The sequence below is a fragment of the Protomyctophum bolini genome (assembly GCF_963924005.1).
Source record: "Protomyctophum bolini genome assembly, chromosome: 7".
Taxonomy (NCBI): Eukaryota; Metazoa; Chordata; class Actinopteri; order Myctophiformes; family Myctophidae; genus Protomyctophum; species Protomyctophum bolini.
In genome coordinates this window covers 15,818,345-15,834,518 of record NC_137868.1, presented here as the reverse complement: position 1 = coordinate 15,834,518, position 16,174 = coordinate 15,818,345, and the positions used below count along the sequence as shown (strand labels likewise).

General features: G+C 42.1%; 2 protein-coding genes across 6 annotated transcripts; both read right to left on the bottom strand.

The window, feature by feature from the left end:
• Nucleotides 1–974: 974 nt before the first annotated feature.
• Nucleotides 975–7,009, bottom strand: med18 (mediator of RNA polymerase II transcription, subunit 18 homolog (yeast)). 3 transcript variants are annotated; one of them, XM_080768091.1, is made up of 3 exons: nt 6,976–7,009; nt 3,408–3,515; nt 975–2,622 (listed from the first exon to the last, which is right to left on the bottom strand). In XM_080768091.1, exons 2-3 carry the CDS (start codon nt 3,475–3,477, stop codon nt 2,066–2,068), a joined length of 627 nt encoding a protein of 208 aa, XP_080624217.1. In that variant the 5' UTR covers nt 3,478–3,515; nt 6,976–7,009; the 3' UTR covers nt 975–2,065. The 3 variants fall into 3 exon arrangements, with proteins under 3 accessions (XP_080624217.1, XP_080624216.1, XP_080624218.1); XM_080768090.1 differs by having other exon boundaries at nt 6,670–7,001; XM_080768092.1 differs by having other exon boundaries at nt 6,971–7,001.
• A 569-nt stretch (nt 7,010–7,578) lies between these two features.
• Nucleotides 7,579–15,372, bottom strand: LOC308318434 (uncharacterized protein). 3 transcript variants are annotated; one of them, XM_080767989.1, is made up of 9 exons: nt 14,867–15,372; nt 13,952–14,112; nt 13,528–13,681; nt 13,082–13,363; nt 12,657–12,971; nt 12,381–12,553; nt 12,169–12,276; nt 11,282–11,326; nt 7,579–8,784 (listed from the first exon to the last, which is right to left on the bottom strand). In XM_080767989.1, exons 1-9 carry the CDS (start codon nt 14,949–14,951, stop codon nt 8,599–8,601), a joined length of 1,509 nt encoding a protein of 502 aa, XP_080624115.1. In that variant the 5' UTR covers nt 14,952–15,372; the 3' UTR covers nt 7,579–8,598. The 3 variants fall into 3 exon arrangements, with proteins under 3 accessions (XP_080624115.1, XP_080624116.1, XP_080624117.1); XM_080767990.1 differs by having other exon boundaries at nt 12,396–12,553; XM_080767991.1 differs by lacking the exon at nt 12,169–12,276.
• Between the last annotated feature and the right edge of the window lie 802 nt (nt 15,373–16,174).

Genomic DNA, 16,174 nt, shown 5'->3' with positions numbered 1-16,174 from the left:
CTCTGCAGAGGCAAATATTCATTCACAAACCACAATTAACTGTAGTTACTTTGCTGTTTTAGATTATTATAAAACACACATTAACCACTTTAGCCTTGTTTTATACTGAGACTATTTGAAAATAGGAAATCTACAAGTTCACAACGGGACGCATTGTCAGCTTTAGATCAGCTATTTTCTAAGCATTTTGGCAAATATGCACGAATTCTGAAAATATTTGTGAAAATTGACATTCTGCATAATGAGTAGGCTATATTTATGTTTGGTACTTTATTTTGCACTTTTACTCGAGTACTCGAGTATTTTCTACATGTGTGGTATTGATAAGTTTGCTGAAGTACAAAATTGAAATACTTCTTCCCACCAATGGTGCAGATGGTATTATTAGCAGCACTCACAACATATATGCTCGCATTATTATAACAACTGACAGGATGTGCATTCATATATACTTACTTCAATCTCCATCCTCGGCCGGACATAATGACGGCCTCCGCTAGCAAAAGGGCTATTTTGGAATTCAGCATGACGAGTGAAGAACCTCCGGGCGTCTGTGGCGCTTTCATGTGTAATAGCTCCAGCTCAGGTTGCCATGAAAAGGGCACTAATGGGTTAACATTAGAAATGAGAGGGGAAGGGAGGGAAAATCAATGCTTTTGTGCACAGGCAAGAAAGGAAGGCTTTCACAGGTCTATGTATCATTAAGCAATTGAGAAAGCTAATTAGAGTGTGTGTGTGTGTGTGTGTGTGTGTGTGGGGGGGGGGGGGGGGGTATGAGATGTGCAGATCTCGCCGCTAATTATTTCCATGGCAACCACTGCTCATGTGTTGATGATCTGAGGTGGCAATTCAACTGCCTCTAACCAGAGACCTTGGGTTGGAAAGAAAGTGTGAGGGAGACACCTAGTGGTGATTGTGCAGTCCTTTTCTCAAATAGTATGAGTGATGCAGAAGTCAGACAAGTTAACTTTGGAAAATAAATTGGCTTTAATACACCTGGAACATTCTTTGACAGAATTGACCAATTAGCAAAACAAGGTTGTGTCATTACAAAATATGCCAATATTGGCCTGTACCAATTAAATGCACAATACAGTATGTGAACAGGTACTCATTCAGAGCCTAATGTAGGTACAGGGTTCGATTTGCAGCGGGTCATTTATTTGTATGGTCGGTGGGAATATGATTTATCCCTGCGTCTGGTCAGACTGGATTAAAGACATCAATCTGGGAAATGTAGACTGATATAAATCTATGGAGATATGACAAATTAATAACTTATTTTAAAATGCATGTTAAGCCCATTAACCCTGGGACTGGCATCCCTATTTGTTGGGCAAATATTAAAATAATCACACTTGCGTGATGTGAGCAGCACCTTTTATCATGAAAAGTAGATCTACAAGCTCTAAACGCATCACAATGCGAAGTGATGTAAACTTGTAAATCAACTACTTTTTGCTATTTGTAGTACAAATAAGTTAGAGTTTAATAGTTTAAGTGGTAGAGATGAAAGCAGAAAATGTCCCCCGTTTTGTTTTCTTTCCACAAATTGAACCCTGCTGAAGTATAAAATAGATGCCACGTGTTCTTACTATCCAAGCCATTACTACAGTTTTGTAGTTTCTCTTGTTGCGTCATATTATTAGCCTTGCATAGCCAGACAATCTGAGCTCTCCACCTACTGAAATAAAATGCAGGGGATCAACCAACGAGTCTTTGCATTGGTTCTACCGATGCAGTTTGTTTTTAAAAATTCCAAATTATTTCTATCAGGTTCTTGACCATACATTGAATTCAGAAGTCCCCAGATGTTTCTCCAATAATCTGGCTATCATATTATTAACAAATCAACCCAACAACTATAACGAAATCTGAGCAGATGATGTTTACTTTACTGTTGTATATATTGATCTCTCCTTTAAGTATGCATGACTCCATTGAGAACAGTGGCTTCAGTGACAAGTCAGCCAGCTTGCCTCGCTCAGGTTTAATCACAGGCTGATGAAAAAACATTACTAACAAACACAAGGCATCAGATGTGTGCATGTCATCCAGACGGAATTCAATGTCTCTGTTTGCTGGGGTCGATCTTCTCCAGGTGAACCAAGGGTTTGAGCTGCTCGGCAAAACTGCGCATTTCCTCCGACATAGTGTCCTGGCCTGCAGGTGCCAATACATTCAGCTCTACCAAGTAGGACAGTGACAAACGTTCCGTGTTCTCCGTGTTCCCCGGCACCAGGATACGTGATAACTTGCTGACGACAATTTTCATCGCACCTTTGCGGAATATGTGTCCGTTGGCCACAAACTCATGGTCCATGCGGAAGCCCATCTCATTTAGGAAGTCTGGCAAGGTGTGCGAGGCCGACACATCCACACAGTTACGCACCAGGGCATGGCGGCTCTTGTCTCCCACCTCAGGTTGGCCCAGATAGCGCAAGTGCCACGGCGCCGTGGGGTGGGAGAGTGAGCGACGGGCACGTAGAATGAAAGGGTTGCCCTGCTGGCCCTTGAGGAGATAGACAAGCTCGTGATCCGTAAACGGCTCAGGTTCCATGTTGTCACACAGTCCTCGGAGGCGATGCAAGAGGCTGTCAAGTGCCTGGTCTAAAACGCTGCCTGAAACAATAGTACAGAGCCATGTCATTGTTCTAGTAGCACTAGAAACAAGTGAATAAAGCACACACACAGCCGCAGTTAAAAAAGCCAGGTGCTGTCTGTGCAGAAGCAAACATCACAAAAGAATAGAATATGCACAGTGCACACTGGCTAAGATTGTCTGAGAAAGGGCTACCAGGCTCGAAACGTCACCTGGGTGGGTGGTAAATAAACAATACCTTTGGAGCATAGACTGTAAAAATAATATGGACAAAGCGTTCGCCGGGTCTGATATGGACGTAAAATGAAGCCAGTCAGTCCTTGTATTGTAAATCGCCATCTTTCTAGATCCGTTTTGGCCCAGCTGGCCATTGGCTGGCCCAGACAACGAGGACTTCCCCCCCTTCTTCTTAGTTGGTTTTTATTTTGACTCGAACGGGGGTGGCTCCCGTTCATAGACTGTAACGGTAGCCACGCCCCTCAGAACATACGCAACTTTATGGTCATTTTTTTTAATAAATGGGACCATACATTTTCCAAAAAGAATATTATGACATGAGAAATGAGACTTTAAACTAGTGACTGGAAGCAGAAAGTATTCATGACCATGTTTATTAAGGTAATACAGTCTAGGTGAAGTTGGGCCCAAATACATGGACCTCTATGGGGATATGGGTTTTTTTGGGCCCAATGACAGCGCCACAACAGGCCATTATATGAACTTTCAGGATGTCCCGATTTCCTTAGTGGCTTCACAAAATATCTGTCTGACTGCCCCCCTGCTTTGGAGCTTGGATTAGTGTTACCTTGCAACAGATACTCCATCATGTTAATTGTGCCGGTGACCGGCATTGCCGTGACGGGTGGAGCCTCCATCTCTCCTCTGGCCCCTAGAAACGTTTCTGTATTTCAACCTGAGGGTACAAAATATGTTTGTGTCATATTATTTCATTCATTTGACCTGCTCACTAAGGCCTACTGACATCGTTGATTTTAATTTGGCAAAAAAGCTTCTTAGCATGTCACTAGACATTAGCATTTGACTGGTGGCTATAATTTTCCACAACACATAAATTCAGGGCTCAGCAATTTCTGTACAGCGATAAATGTGTCCGTGGCAAGACTTGTCCATGTCTTGTGGCAAATTATGTACTTTTAGTTGCATTTATACATTCATCTTAACATTTACTTCAAAACATTTAAAATAAGAAAGTAATATAAGAAAAATAATAAAATCTGGATATAATTGGTAGTCTCTCATCATCATGATATTGAATTATTCAGTCTGTTCATATTCACATGATAACTACAACAACCATTGTTGTGTGGACAATTACATTATAGGGACTTATTAGTTCCCATTTGCTGGTATACTGCATTTACGCATTTTGATGTTTGGTAGAATAAATTATGTTGCACAGGCTTTGATTTTGACATTGATATTCCACTGTGTACATGGGGCCTGGCACAGAAGTGAGACAGACTGGCATCATGTTGAAAGTATTTCTATGTTTGTATGAATGAAAGGGTTGTGTTTGTTGATAAAGGCACACTGACTCTCTTAGGTGAGTTTGTTCTTTCATGAATCGTTTGTTGAACTTGAGAGGTAGATCAGTCAGCCCGGGACACTATTGAGTGACTGAATGAAACAATGAAACATATTAGGTAAAAGCTATCAGCAATTTGCAACACTAGATATTTTTTTATATTAGCTGGGTTGAATCTAGAGTTGCAATACCCTCCATTGACAGCCCATTGATCAAATTGAAATTTTCGATCTGCTTGTATTGAACGATGTTAAGGTTGCTCCAGACCGATCAGACTGCAGACTAGTCTCTGCAGAGACTCCAGACTAGTCAAAACTAGTTAAAACTGTCAAAAGACTGTAAACAGACTGCAGCAGACTGAGCACTATCAACCGACCGCCGATGAGCAAATCCTGTGCAATAACTTTCCATACCAGGAGGTGGCAGTAGTCTGCTGTGTGGTGTCCAGCCGGAAACAACTGCACTGCCTTGACCAAACGAAAGAACAACAACAACACTATTGCCTGACTGTCATCAGAGTCATGCCAAGCTACTTCGATATTTATTTATATAACCTAAGGTTAGGAATGAATGATTAAATTAATGGATTGATATATTGATCTGATGCTTTGCTTTTATTGTCAACAAAGCACAGCCTCTTGCAATGGGTCTACTCTGGTCCAGTGGTCCACAAGATTCGATACACCAACCAAGATACCCATATAGAGATTTTCCAATCAGGCCACGCACCCCTCATCTAGACTGAGTGGCAAAACATTGAGCAGCATGGAGTGTTGGGAGTTTGGAAGCGCTCGTTGGAAATCACTCAACCGTCCTGCGTACCACCTGTTTCTAAATGTCACATAATGCAGGAGGCAGCAAAATGGAAACATTGAAACAATGAAAACAAGCACTTCCAAACTCTGACACTTAATCAAAAATTAAAAATAATCAAATGCAGGGCATTTCTTGACAGAAAGTAGCTCATAACGTTTCTATGGTCGATTTTTATGAAACAAAAACTTTGCAGATAGAAAGAGATTTTCGTACAGCTGCAATGTTGGTGAGTTTAACATTGTTTAATGCAGTCAGAAAGGACTTTTCTGTTTGGATGTATGGGCTGTCAATGGCCAGAAAGTAGTTTTTTGTCACTCAGTGGGCGTTCCCGCGTAACTTCCAGGTACGATGATGTCACGTGCATACCCTCTATACCTGTCTAAATACTTCCTTAATGTCAACGAAGTCCACACCCACAACACCAGAGGGAGTGCAACAAACTATGTGCAACCCAGATCACAAACAAGGGACTAAATTAATTTCGCTCCTATGCCACCAAAATGTGGAACACCCTACCAACAGTCATTAAGACATGCAAATCCCTTGACTCCTTCAAAACCGCTCTCAAAGGGCACCTACGGACGGCTGCAATTCGAAACTGGCCCCTGTAAAATCACCCCTTTTCCCCCTCACCATGTTTCTTTCCCTTTTTTACCTCCTCTATGATTATTTCCTGTTTTTTTGGGCAATATACAAGTGTATATTTGTATGTCTCTATATGTTATGATGAATTGAACATGGTAAACCCTATTGTAAACAAGTAATGCTTTATATTGTCGTCCACAGTTAACAGTTTTGTATTGAGTTGTGCTTGAAATGTACTGCAATTCTGTTAATAAATACTTCAATCAAAGCCTTCTGCTTCCTGCATTATGTGCAAATTCGAAACAGGTTGTAAGCAGGGCCATTCAGCGACTTCAACACTCCCAACACTTTGAATTTCTTGGCTATGGACCAGAGCTAGACATGTCTACGGTGGGCTTTTATCAAACAAACGCTTTGCAGATTGAAAGAGGATCATTCAAGCTTGCCCTACAAGAAGATCAGACATTTCAATTTGATCAATGGGCTGTCAAATGGAGGGTATTGCAACTCTAGATTCTTTCATTATAAAAAAATAGCGACAAGCTACAAGTAAATCGATAATTATTTATTTGGTGCGATGTGATGGACAGAATCCACTTTTATATGACGACCATGAAACTCCATACAAGTGTTTTGAAGCTGGAGAATTATCTCAAACATACCTGGATGGAGAATCTTATTCTCCATTGGAGATGAAGAATTCTACCTTTTCGATATGCACTCAAGATGCACCTTTTGTACTAGCCATGACGCTCGATTATATGAGTCATGTTTCAAGGCTACTTTTGTACTTCATGTTGATGTGCCACTGAATCTGTAGTGACGTACGGTAGCTTTTGCCAAGATGCCCAGCTACATGGTGAACTTACTATACTTAAACATTGAAGCCCATGTTACATTTATAGGAATAAGCTTACAGTAGATCTGCATCATCTACCATTTTCGGGGTAAAAAAGTAATTTGGAAGAAATTACATGGCCAAAATAGGGACCAAGCCAAGGCTTCAAAAGTGGTTAAGTTAAAGCACGCTTGTTCTTATGACAGTCGTGTTTCAGTACCACTACTGTTTTCGACCGTTAATAAAGTATTCAACGGCCGATCAATCAATCTGGTGCCTTACTTCGGAATGACGAGAGCTAGAGGTGTCCTCTGTCGGTACTGGCTCGCTCCCAAATTGCGGATCTGTAGACTGTAGGCCCCAGTGCCACTGCTTCTAAATGAATGGCTAGGTAGCTTACTTGCTAAAACACTGTTATAGTGCTATGCTTAAGGTAGCTAAGCTGTTCGAAGTTATGGTTTACTGTTTATTTAAATCCAATAGCTAATATTCAAAGAAACACAACTTTCAATGCTCAGTCAGATTCAGTTAATATCCAGACAACAAATGGGATCCATAGACTATATTAGCATGTGCCTTGTACTTTACTTGTCTTCTTCTTCTTCTGTAATGGTACTTCGTCTTCACTTCTTCTTTGTTTTGTTTTATGGCGGTTGGAAATCAACACAATGTGCATTATCGCCACCTACTGAACAAATGGACCTACTACTGGCGAACCGTGTCAGTGTGTGTGTGTGTGTGTGTGTGTGTGTGTGTGTGTGTGTGTGTATTTATTTTATTAAACTCTTAGCTTAACCAATACTCTCCGCAGAGAATTGTAATAAACCCAAGCAAACAACAAAACTGTCTTTTTCTCATTTATTTACTAAACACACATACAAACACATCTATACCGTGGTGTACACTGTACATGACTGTGGTCCCATGAGGCGGTTAGTAATAGTAGCTTGAGCACAAACTTTCAACTGGTAGGTAAATATACTGTAACACAAAATAATAAAAAGAAAACACACTATTAAGTATTAACATCATAGATATATGGACTGTATAAACCGTAACAATATGAATATATCAAGGCCTTTTAATGTCAATAATAACACATATATGGGCATTAAAATCAGCAGTTCTGGGGTGCATACTTAGTTTAGACTAGTCATTGGTTATACTTAGTTTAGACTAGTCATTGGTTAGACATGGGTTAAGGTTAGGTTTAGGTGTGCTGCCCCATGGGAGGTTAGGTTTAGTGTGAGGGTTTGAGTTGTGGGACTAATGACTGGTCTAACCAATGACCAATTTAAACCAAAAACTGTCTAAACTAAGTACTGCACCCGTTCCTTCAGATCCGATACCTCCGAATTCACCCCGGTAACAGGTACGGTCGCCCCTTTTCCAACTTGTCCCCGCGAAAAGTGGATAACGATCCATCCGGAATTTTGAAAAGTGAAGAACGGTCGCCCCAAAGCGTGGATATCTCGCCCCAAAGCATGGATATCTCACCCAGAACCCCTATACTATAGTAAAGCTGCACATGCGTACAACTGCCAGGATCGACACCACAAGAATAAAGCCATCATCTCATGTCTCACACACACAGGTTTCTACTACAGCTGTGATATGCTCACGTTCTTAGTGTGACCAATCAATCCTTAACATAAACACATTTACACAAATTAACCTTCTATCTAATGTTCCTGAGTTAAATTGTATTAGGCCTGCGCAAAAGGCTGCTATGCGTTATATGAGTGAATATAAGAGTGCTAGACTTCACTTAACCACTAGATATTCATAGCCACTCATGAATGAACTACATTAATTTTGAAATGTGAAACTATATAAATGTAAATATAGATTTAACAGAGAAAGGCAAACTGTGTGTGAGTGTGTTAACTAGAAGTGGTAGAGCGTTCTTCCTGCCTCTCAGGTGTCTCCCACGGTCCCTGGAGGAGAAGACATCCCTGAGGCACGCAGAGAAGCGCAGACAGCGGCATGACCGCGCTGCAAGAGGTATCAGGTATCAGGTAACAGGTTCAACACACACCTGCCCCACGGGTGGCATAAGCGCCTGAAAAGGCCCTGAAAAACCCCCCGGGTGTGTGTGTGTGTGTGTGTGTGTGTGTGTGTGTGTGTGTGCGCGCGCGCGCGCGCATGCATACGTGCGTGCAAGTGTTATCTAGAAGTGGTTGAGCTTTGTGTCTCACCATCGTTTGTTTTCTAGAGAAAGTTGAGTTTGTCTGAGGTGTAAACATCATTGACATCAGATATGTGGGAACTGAGGGGTAGAGCAGAAGAGAACATCATTCCCTTCAGCTCAAACTGAGGTCCAGCCTCAGAAGAGAGAGTGTCTACTCCCAGGAATGCAGTTGAAGCAGGTTCATGTGATGCTGTGGAGGCCACCACCTGAAGAAGGAAGAACCAAAACCAACCTCACTGAATACCACCGCCAAATCACTCTGCATGATACTTTAATGCACTTTAAACATGCAGACATACGGTATACTGTATGTACAGGGGTTGACACTAAGGTCTCAGAGGCACTTGCCCGTCGGGCAAGTACATGTCATGTTCTACTTGCGCTCAAAGCAGGGGAAAAGGCATGCTCTACTCAGACAGTTTTATATAGTTTCAGGCGTGTGCTGGGTGCAGATTCCAAAAGAACATGAATTACATCCGCACTTCCAGTCGAGTAAGAGTCTTTATTCATAAAGAATGTGCTCGGCAGCAGCAGTCATACCAGACAAACGCGTTTCGGCGCGCAGGCCTTCGTCAGTGTCAAAATACTTATAAATATTTTGACACTGACAAAGGCCTGCGCGCCGAACTCTTACTCGACTGTAAGTGCGGATTTAATTCATTTTCTACTTGCCCTCAGGTCATGGCCACTTGCCCCCCCAGAAATATCACAGAAATTGAATTACCGTTCATTTTAACTTATTTTTTACTTTCTAATGCTTGCTTAAAATGTTTCCTTTCCCATTTGAAAACTGTTGTTTAAGTCACAGGAATACTGTGACAATCAAGTCATGTAAATCAGGGCTCAAAATTAACTTTTTTTACTTGGTATTACACTGGTGCTACCAGTTTAAAAATGTAATGAATAAAAACAGCACTATAACATGAAAGTAGCCTTACAAATGCATGGTAGGGAAACTTGTCATGGCAAGGTGAAGGACCCCAACATTTACACAATACCCACACACTTGTAAAAATGCCAATTTAACTCTGAGAGTCCATTTGGGTTCCATTCTGTTACAGACCCTTATATAGGTCCACCTTCCTAACTATCTATCATTTAGCTGGAGAGGCTGGAATTCCCACTTTGAGAACTCGGTGCGCACGCACGCACGCACTCACACGCACGCATGCACGCACACCAAGTAGGACGGTATGCGCAATACAATTTAAAGTTATGCATAGACTCCATTACTCAAAAACAAAATTACACAGGATATTCCCAACTACATCCCCACTATGTGATCGTTGCGGAATGGCAGAAGGTACCCTGACCCACCTCTTCTGGACATGCCCAAAATTGTATACATTTTGGTGTGATATATTCAAATGGTTTTCAGATGTGTATAGATGTGTGTTTGAACCTGACCCAGAGACCGCACTTTTTTGTTCTTCTCAAATACTGTCAAATCACAATGTCTCTGTACAAAATACAATGATGTAATTGTATGGTATTTTACTACAGCATAATCACTCATAGCTGATAGGGGGAACTGTTCTTAGCAGCCAAAATGTATTAGCATGCTCTCTAGCATCACACATTGCCAAACAGCACTGAACTCTGATCATTGCTAAGCAAAAATGCGTGAACAAATTAATTAACGAGTGACATCTAACGAGCAAGCTACACTGTCGTCTTAGCTGCCTGCCAGCAAGCTCACAGAGACATTGGGAAGAATCTTTGGTCATACGACAAAAAATATGGACAGTGCTCACAAATACCATGTTTTGGGGGCTTGTCGCACATGCACATGGCTGCACATGTCGCAGCCACTTGACGCTCTCTCTGTGTGTGTGTGTGTGTGTGTGTGTGTGTGTGTGTGTGTGTGTGTGTGTGTGTGTGTGTGTGTGTGTGTTGGGAGAGACGAGAGAGATTGATAAAGAGAGGGGGAGACGCGCTGCGCTCTGATCATGTTCAAGACAGATATCTCGTGTTGTCATTATAGCGAAGTAAAGACGGTTGTATGTATCCCCACTTAAAATGCACACTTGCCCGGTCGGGCAACCCGATAGCAACCCTCACCTGCCCGACCATTTTTTTTACTTGCCCCGGGCAATCGGGCAACCGTTAGTATCAACCCCTCATTATGTATCTTGGTCACTTGTTCTCAGCGACGGCTCCATAAAATTATGACTGGGGGTGCTATGGAGGGGCTGGCTATTTAATTAATCTTGGCTTACATAGAAGTCAGTCAATTGGGCTTGTTTTGAGGGGGGGCTAAGCAGGCCATTGAAAGCAGCACAAAGAGTGCAAGTGGATGCGCACGCATCTTCAAAATGGCCGCAGCCACTGTCCCACTTTGACTGTGATGCTAACGAGAGGCAGCTACCGCTGCGATCCGATCAAAACATGGATTAAAGAATATAAAGCCTATGGTTTTGGCGGGCTGCGGGACTAATTTAATTCTACGGTTTCTACGTTTTTGGTGGGCTTCGTGTTAAGACTGTGATTTAGATTCAGCATGTTATGTTATTTAGACAGTTTTTTGTCTCATTGTTTACCTGGTATCCTAGTTTCTGTGCAGCACAACACTGTTCTCTATGTATTCTATTTATGTAATCATTTACCTTGAATTTTAAGAGTTGATGCTTACTCTGCTTACTCTTATCTCACACTCTGGATAAGAGCATCTAAATGCCTAAATTGTGGGTCCATAAACTGTACCTCAGGTTGAGATGAGCTGATATGGAGGTTTTCAGGACCAGGAACCTGTAGGATGAAAAAGAAATATATCAGTCAGGGTATAAATAAAAACATTTGAGGTGGACAAATGATGATGAATAAATTCCATAATGGAGTTGGAACAACTAAGGTTCGGGAGGTTTGGCCAAGCAGAAGACAACCCACCTGCCTGCCATCTCCACCCTTGCCAACCAAACTCCACCCTTGCCAACCATGCAAACCCCTCACCCACCTCCAACTAACCTGGCCACTCCTACCTCGCCCATAACCGTGGGTACTTAAACTCAAGTGTCAAAAATGCCTTGTGCCAGTTTCTAGTAACCCACCCTCCCTCCCTTTCTCCTTAATCTGCAGGTTCCAGAGGGGGTTCTACTATACCACTCAGGCTCACGCCTCGACCCCTAAGCCAAACCATGCTGGCTTCACCATGTATCTTAAGCCTTGGCCGTTTATGCTGGGCTTCCATGCTGCGCATGCGGCGCACCATAGACGACCATGCTGCTTCACCATGTATTCCATGCCCTGGCCGTTCATGCCTCGCGTCCCGTGCTTCGCATGCGACGCGTCCATGGGCGACCATGCTGGCTCCACCATGTATTTTAAGCCTTGGCCGTTTATGATGCGCACTCCATGCTGCGCATGCGGCGCATCCATAGACGACCATGCTGCTTCACCATGTATTCCATGACATGGCGGTTTATGCTGCGCAATCCATGCTGCGCATGCGGCGCACCATAGACGACCAATGACCATACCCCGCATGCATACTTCAAGCCTCTGCATTTGTGACCACAAAGTACCATACTCTTTTATTCAATAAACCATCTTAAAGGGTTCCTATGTCTGATGTTTGGTCTTTCCTAATGAACCAGTGGTTGGTGGTAAGTAGATCCAGGCTCTTTGGGGCAGAGTGGGTAAGAGTATGTTGGTCCATATGATGAACTAGGATGAGCTGAGGTAGAAGGTTGAGTGTTGTCCTGGAATTTAACCATGGACGTTGAAATGAGACTGAAAACACAGAGCTTCAAACAAAAACTATTCTGAAATTAGTCTGATAGGGTGTGTTTGTGTTGGTGCTTACATCATAGTAATTTACAGCTGGTGCTGCTGCTGCTGCTGCTGCATCAGTCTGACGAACAAAGTCATTCTTTCTAGTCGTCTTCTTGCAGCACTTTTTCACACAACAACAGAAGATGAACACCACAAATGAAATGCCGGCAGCAAATCCGGCATACATGAAATAAGGAGGAGCCTCTGTAAGAACAAAGAAAGAACGTGTCTTAGGTTGTCGTTTACGTGAATCAGAACCTTTGATGAGATTAAATGTGCCACCAGGATCAATGCAGGCATAACTCACCCTGTACGTTCAGTTCCACTATGAGGGCCAGGTTGCCATTCGGGTCTATGAGCTTAAAGCGGCCGGAGTCTGATAGTCGGAGGTCCTCGATTGTAATCCGCAGTGCATGTGCATCTTCCTTATAGATTCTCTGAGCAATATCTATCATCTGCCAGTTAAAGTCCGGCAGCAGGTCGCCTGCCTTCATCAACTGCACTGGTTCATGATCAATAGTTGGATAAAACATCAGGTCGAACTGATCAGGGACAGGGTCATTCCAAAAATCGATGATAAGGAGGTCCTGACCCTCTACGTTGGACAAAAAGTCTTTTTGCTCTGTATATGAAATAGAGATTGCATTAAAGTAAAACTTATTAAAGTATGGAATTAAGTTTCAAAGTTATTTGTGATAGAATGGCAGCCAATTCTACATCATATCACACAACCTTCAACTGTCATCTTGATCCTGGAAATGAACTTGTGTTTTTTGTTCCTGAAGGTGTAGTGGCCATTGTATTCCTGGGTGAGTTGCTCCATCTGCCACTCCTTGTTCACCAGCCTTCCCCTGCCTCCTCCCTCACTGACTCGAGTGATGCCAGTGCGATTCCACAGCAGCACCGGTGGATCATTTGCACTTTTCAGAGGGGTGAATTGCAGCGAATATGCACTGTTGGGAACCCTGTAATAGTATTCACTTCCATAACCCCTTGTCACTTTACTTGAACAATCTAAAAAAAAATACAAATACAAATAAAACCAAATGTGATGAATGATTAATAAAACAAGAAAGGCGTCCTGAATCAGAATCAGAATTAAATGTGCTTTATGTTTTTGTTGGTGGTTACAATTTACAACAGACAAGATTTAAGTGTCATAAGTCATATGCTCTCACCATTGATTTTCAGTGTTAGGGCCTTCCCGGCTCTCACGCTCTCATGCTCACTCATTGTATAAGAAAACTCTGTGGAAAACACCCCCTCATCTCGTTCCGTCACCTCCCGTATAACGAACTGAGAAGAAGATATCTCATAGTGTGGGTCCAACGACTGGAAACACAAAATACATGCCATGGTCAGAGACCAAAGTCAATAAGCTCCAAACACTTCACGGTGTGACTTGTTGGGAGATTGTAGATGGCACGACACTGTTGTAGGTTAGGTTAGGCGTATATGTATAAAGCAGTGGTTAATCAAGCCATCAGTTTAGTTGATTTTTTTTTTTTACACCAATTCACTTTCACACACGCAGAGAGAGAGAGAGTGCGAGAGAGAGACTGTATGGTAGTGTGTATAGAAGATAATGATAATTCATGTTACCGTCCCATTCGCCATCAGAACCTGTATCTTCTTGCTGCCTTTAGCTGGAGTGAAGAACACGTTTTGACGATAGCCCAGTTCACTTAAAGGCATAGAGAAGTCATCCCCATAGCATGCCTCTTCATTTGCCAAATGTATTGGGGTATTGGGATGAGAGTTGTCTGCAAATAAATCCATCAAATGTTTGTAATATGTGTGGCATTGATTGATTGATTGAAATATTTATTAACAGTTTGCAGAATTACAGTACATTTCAAGCACAAACTCAATACAAAGACTGTTAACTGTGAGTGGACGACCCAATTAAGCATTACACTTGTTTACAACAGGGTCCACAATATTGTTCAATTCATCAAAACATTTAGAGACATACAAATAGACACTTCTATGTAGCTAAAGAACAGAACAGGAATTCATCATATAGGAAGCAAAAAGGGAAAATATACATATACAGTGAGGGGAAATGGGGGGGGATATTCAGATTTTACAGAGGCCAGATTCACATGTCTTAATGACTGTTGGTAGGGCGTTCCACATTTTGGTGGCATAGGAGCGAAAATAATTTAGACCCTCGTTTGTGCCGAATCTGGGTTGTACATGGTTTGTTGCACTCCCTCTGGTGTTGTGGGTGTGGACTTCGTTTACATTAAGGAAGTATTTAGACAGGTACATGGGTATCTTGGTGGAATCTTGTGGACCAGACCCAGATTGCAAGATGTTCACCTCCACCATCTGTTCTCTCCCCTCCAGGTATAGGCTATATACATGCAAGATGCAAGCAATAGTGCAGGATTAATTTATTACACTATAACAATTTAGCAGCGAAATGTGGGTACAAATATTTCACATCCCAAAGTATAATATAGCATTCAATTTAAATGTATGTTAACAACAACGACATATGATGCTACTTACTTGAACGCCTGCTGTCTCCGAGGTAAGTACCTCTCTTACCACCAACAGAGTAACAGGAGATAATGAGTAAATATAAACGGAACATGTCCTGTACAGAGAGAGATAGAAAAACTATAGATAACTGACTGACTGACTGACTGGCTGGCTGCTGACTAACTGGCTGCTGACTAACTGCTGGCTGGCTGACTGACTGACTGAGTCGACTGACTGACTGACTAACTAAAGACTGAAAAATACAAACTCAACAAAGTAACTGCTGTGTAATTAATGTCCAAGAGGTTAAAAACAAAAAACGAAGCCGTTTTTGCGACAAAACATTTTCATGCTGAAAAGCAAAACAAATTCCACCCAATTGATGTTCCACGCCCCTCACGTACTATCGAAAGAAAGGTTAGACCATAGAGTATTAAAAGGAGGGTTAGACGCGTGAAGGTTAGGCTGGGACGCGGGTTACTGTAATGCATTCAGGATACGAAGAAGTTGAACACGGGAAAACAATATGGAGTTACACTATGGAGTTACCAGAGTAATTTAGTAAGAGAGTGGCGACACTAGCATCGACTCCCATAATTGTAACAATGGAATGCGGAAGTCAAGAAATTGAGCGCTCGGTTGCACGGGGTTTCCTCGTCAATAATCCACGGGTCCGCCTGCAGTCCTTCCTCTTACCACCAGCGCTTCAACATTGGAGTGCCTAGCTGGCCCCTTTGGGGGTTCCAGCCATAGGAGCAATGTTTGGAGCTACTCTCCGAGTCCTACTCTACACTCTGGGAGTTACAAGACAGACTCATCAAATATATTTAACAGCCAGTAGGGGGAGCCCTCACACTTCTAAATCACACAAATGCTGCTAATGACGAGTGCAAGCAATTAATGATGTCTGTGAATGAGTGGAAGACTACACACAATGACACAAATAAAAAAGGAGCGCGGGTCCATTATTTTATAATTATAATTATTATTAAAGGATTATTATCATCATTACTACAACATTGCCGGATGTGAGCCGAATTAGCGCCAAGGTGTATTCTGTAGATCTATTCTCCACACATGGGGGCATTAAACATCTGCTTTCCAATTTCAAATCAAATCAAATCAAATGTATTTATATAGCACATTTAAAAACAACTCTCATTGTACCAAAGTGCTTCACAAGGCAGAATATAGTACAGTAGTCTACAATACAATACAAAATACAATATAATACAATACAATACAATTCAGTGCAGAATAAGTCAATAATAGAACAACTGTCAGTCGCATGGTCAACATTTGCAGTTGTACAGATATGTAAGTAAGTATAACTAA

What these genes read in the sequence shown, in the direction of transcription:
- med18 (XM_080768091.1), bottom strand. Translation starts at nt 3,477, where the DNA reads ATGGAGGCTCCACCCGTCACGGCAATGCCGGTCACCGGCACAATTAAC. An exon ending in GATGGAGTATCTGTTGCAAG is followed by an intron (nt 2,623 to 3,407) that starts GTAACACTAATC and finishes CTATTGTTTCAG; the next exon opens with GCAGCGTTTTAGACCAGGCA.
- LOC308318434 (XM_080767989.1), bottom strand. Translation starts at nt 14,951, where the DNA reads ATGTTCCGTTTATATTTACTCATTATCTCCTGTTACTCTGTTGGTGGT. An exon ending in CCTAACACTGAAAATCAATG is followed by an intron (nt 13,364 to 13,527) that starts GTGAGAGCATAT and finishes ATTTTTTTTTAG; the next exon opens with ATTGTTCAAGTAAAGTGACA. An exon ending in TCAGCTCATCTCAACCTGAG is followed by an intron (nt 8,785 to 11,281) that starts GTACAGTTTATG and finishes TTCCTTCTTCAG; the next exon opens with GTGGTGGCCTCCACAGCATC.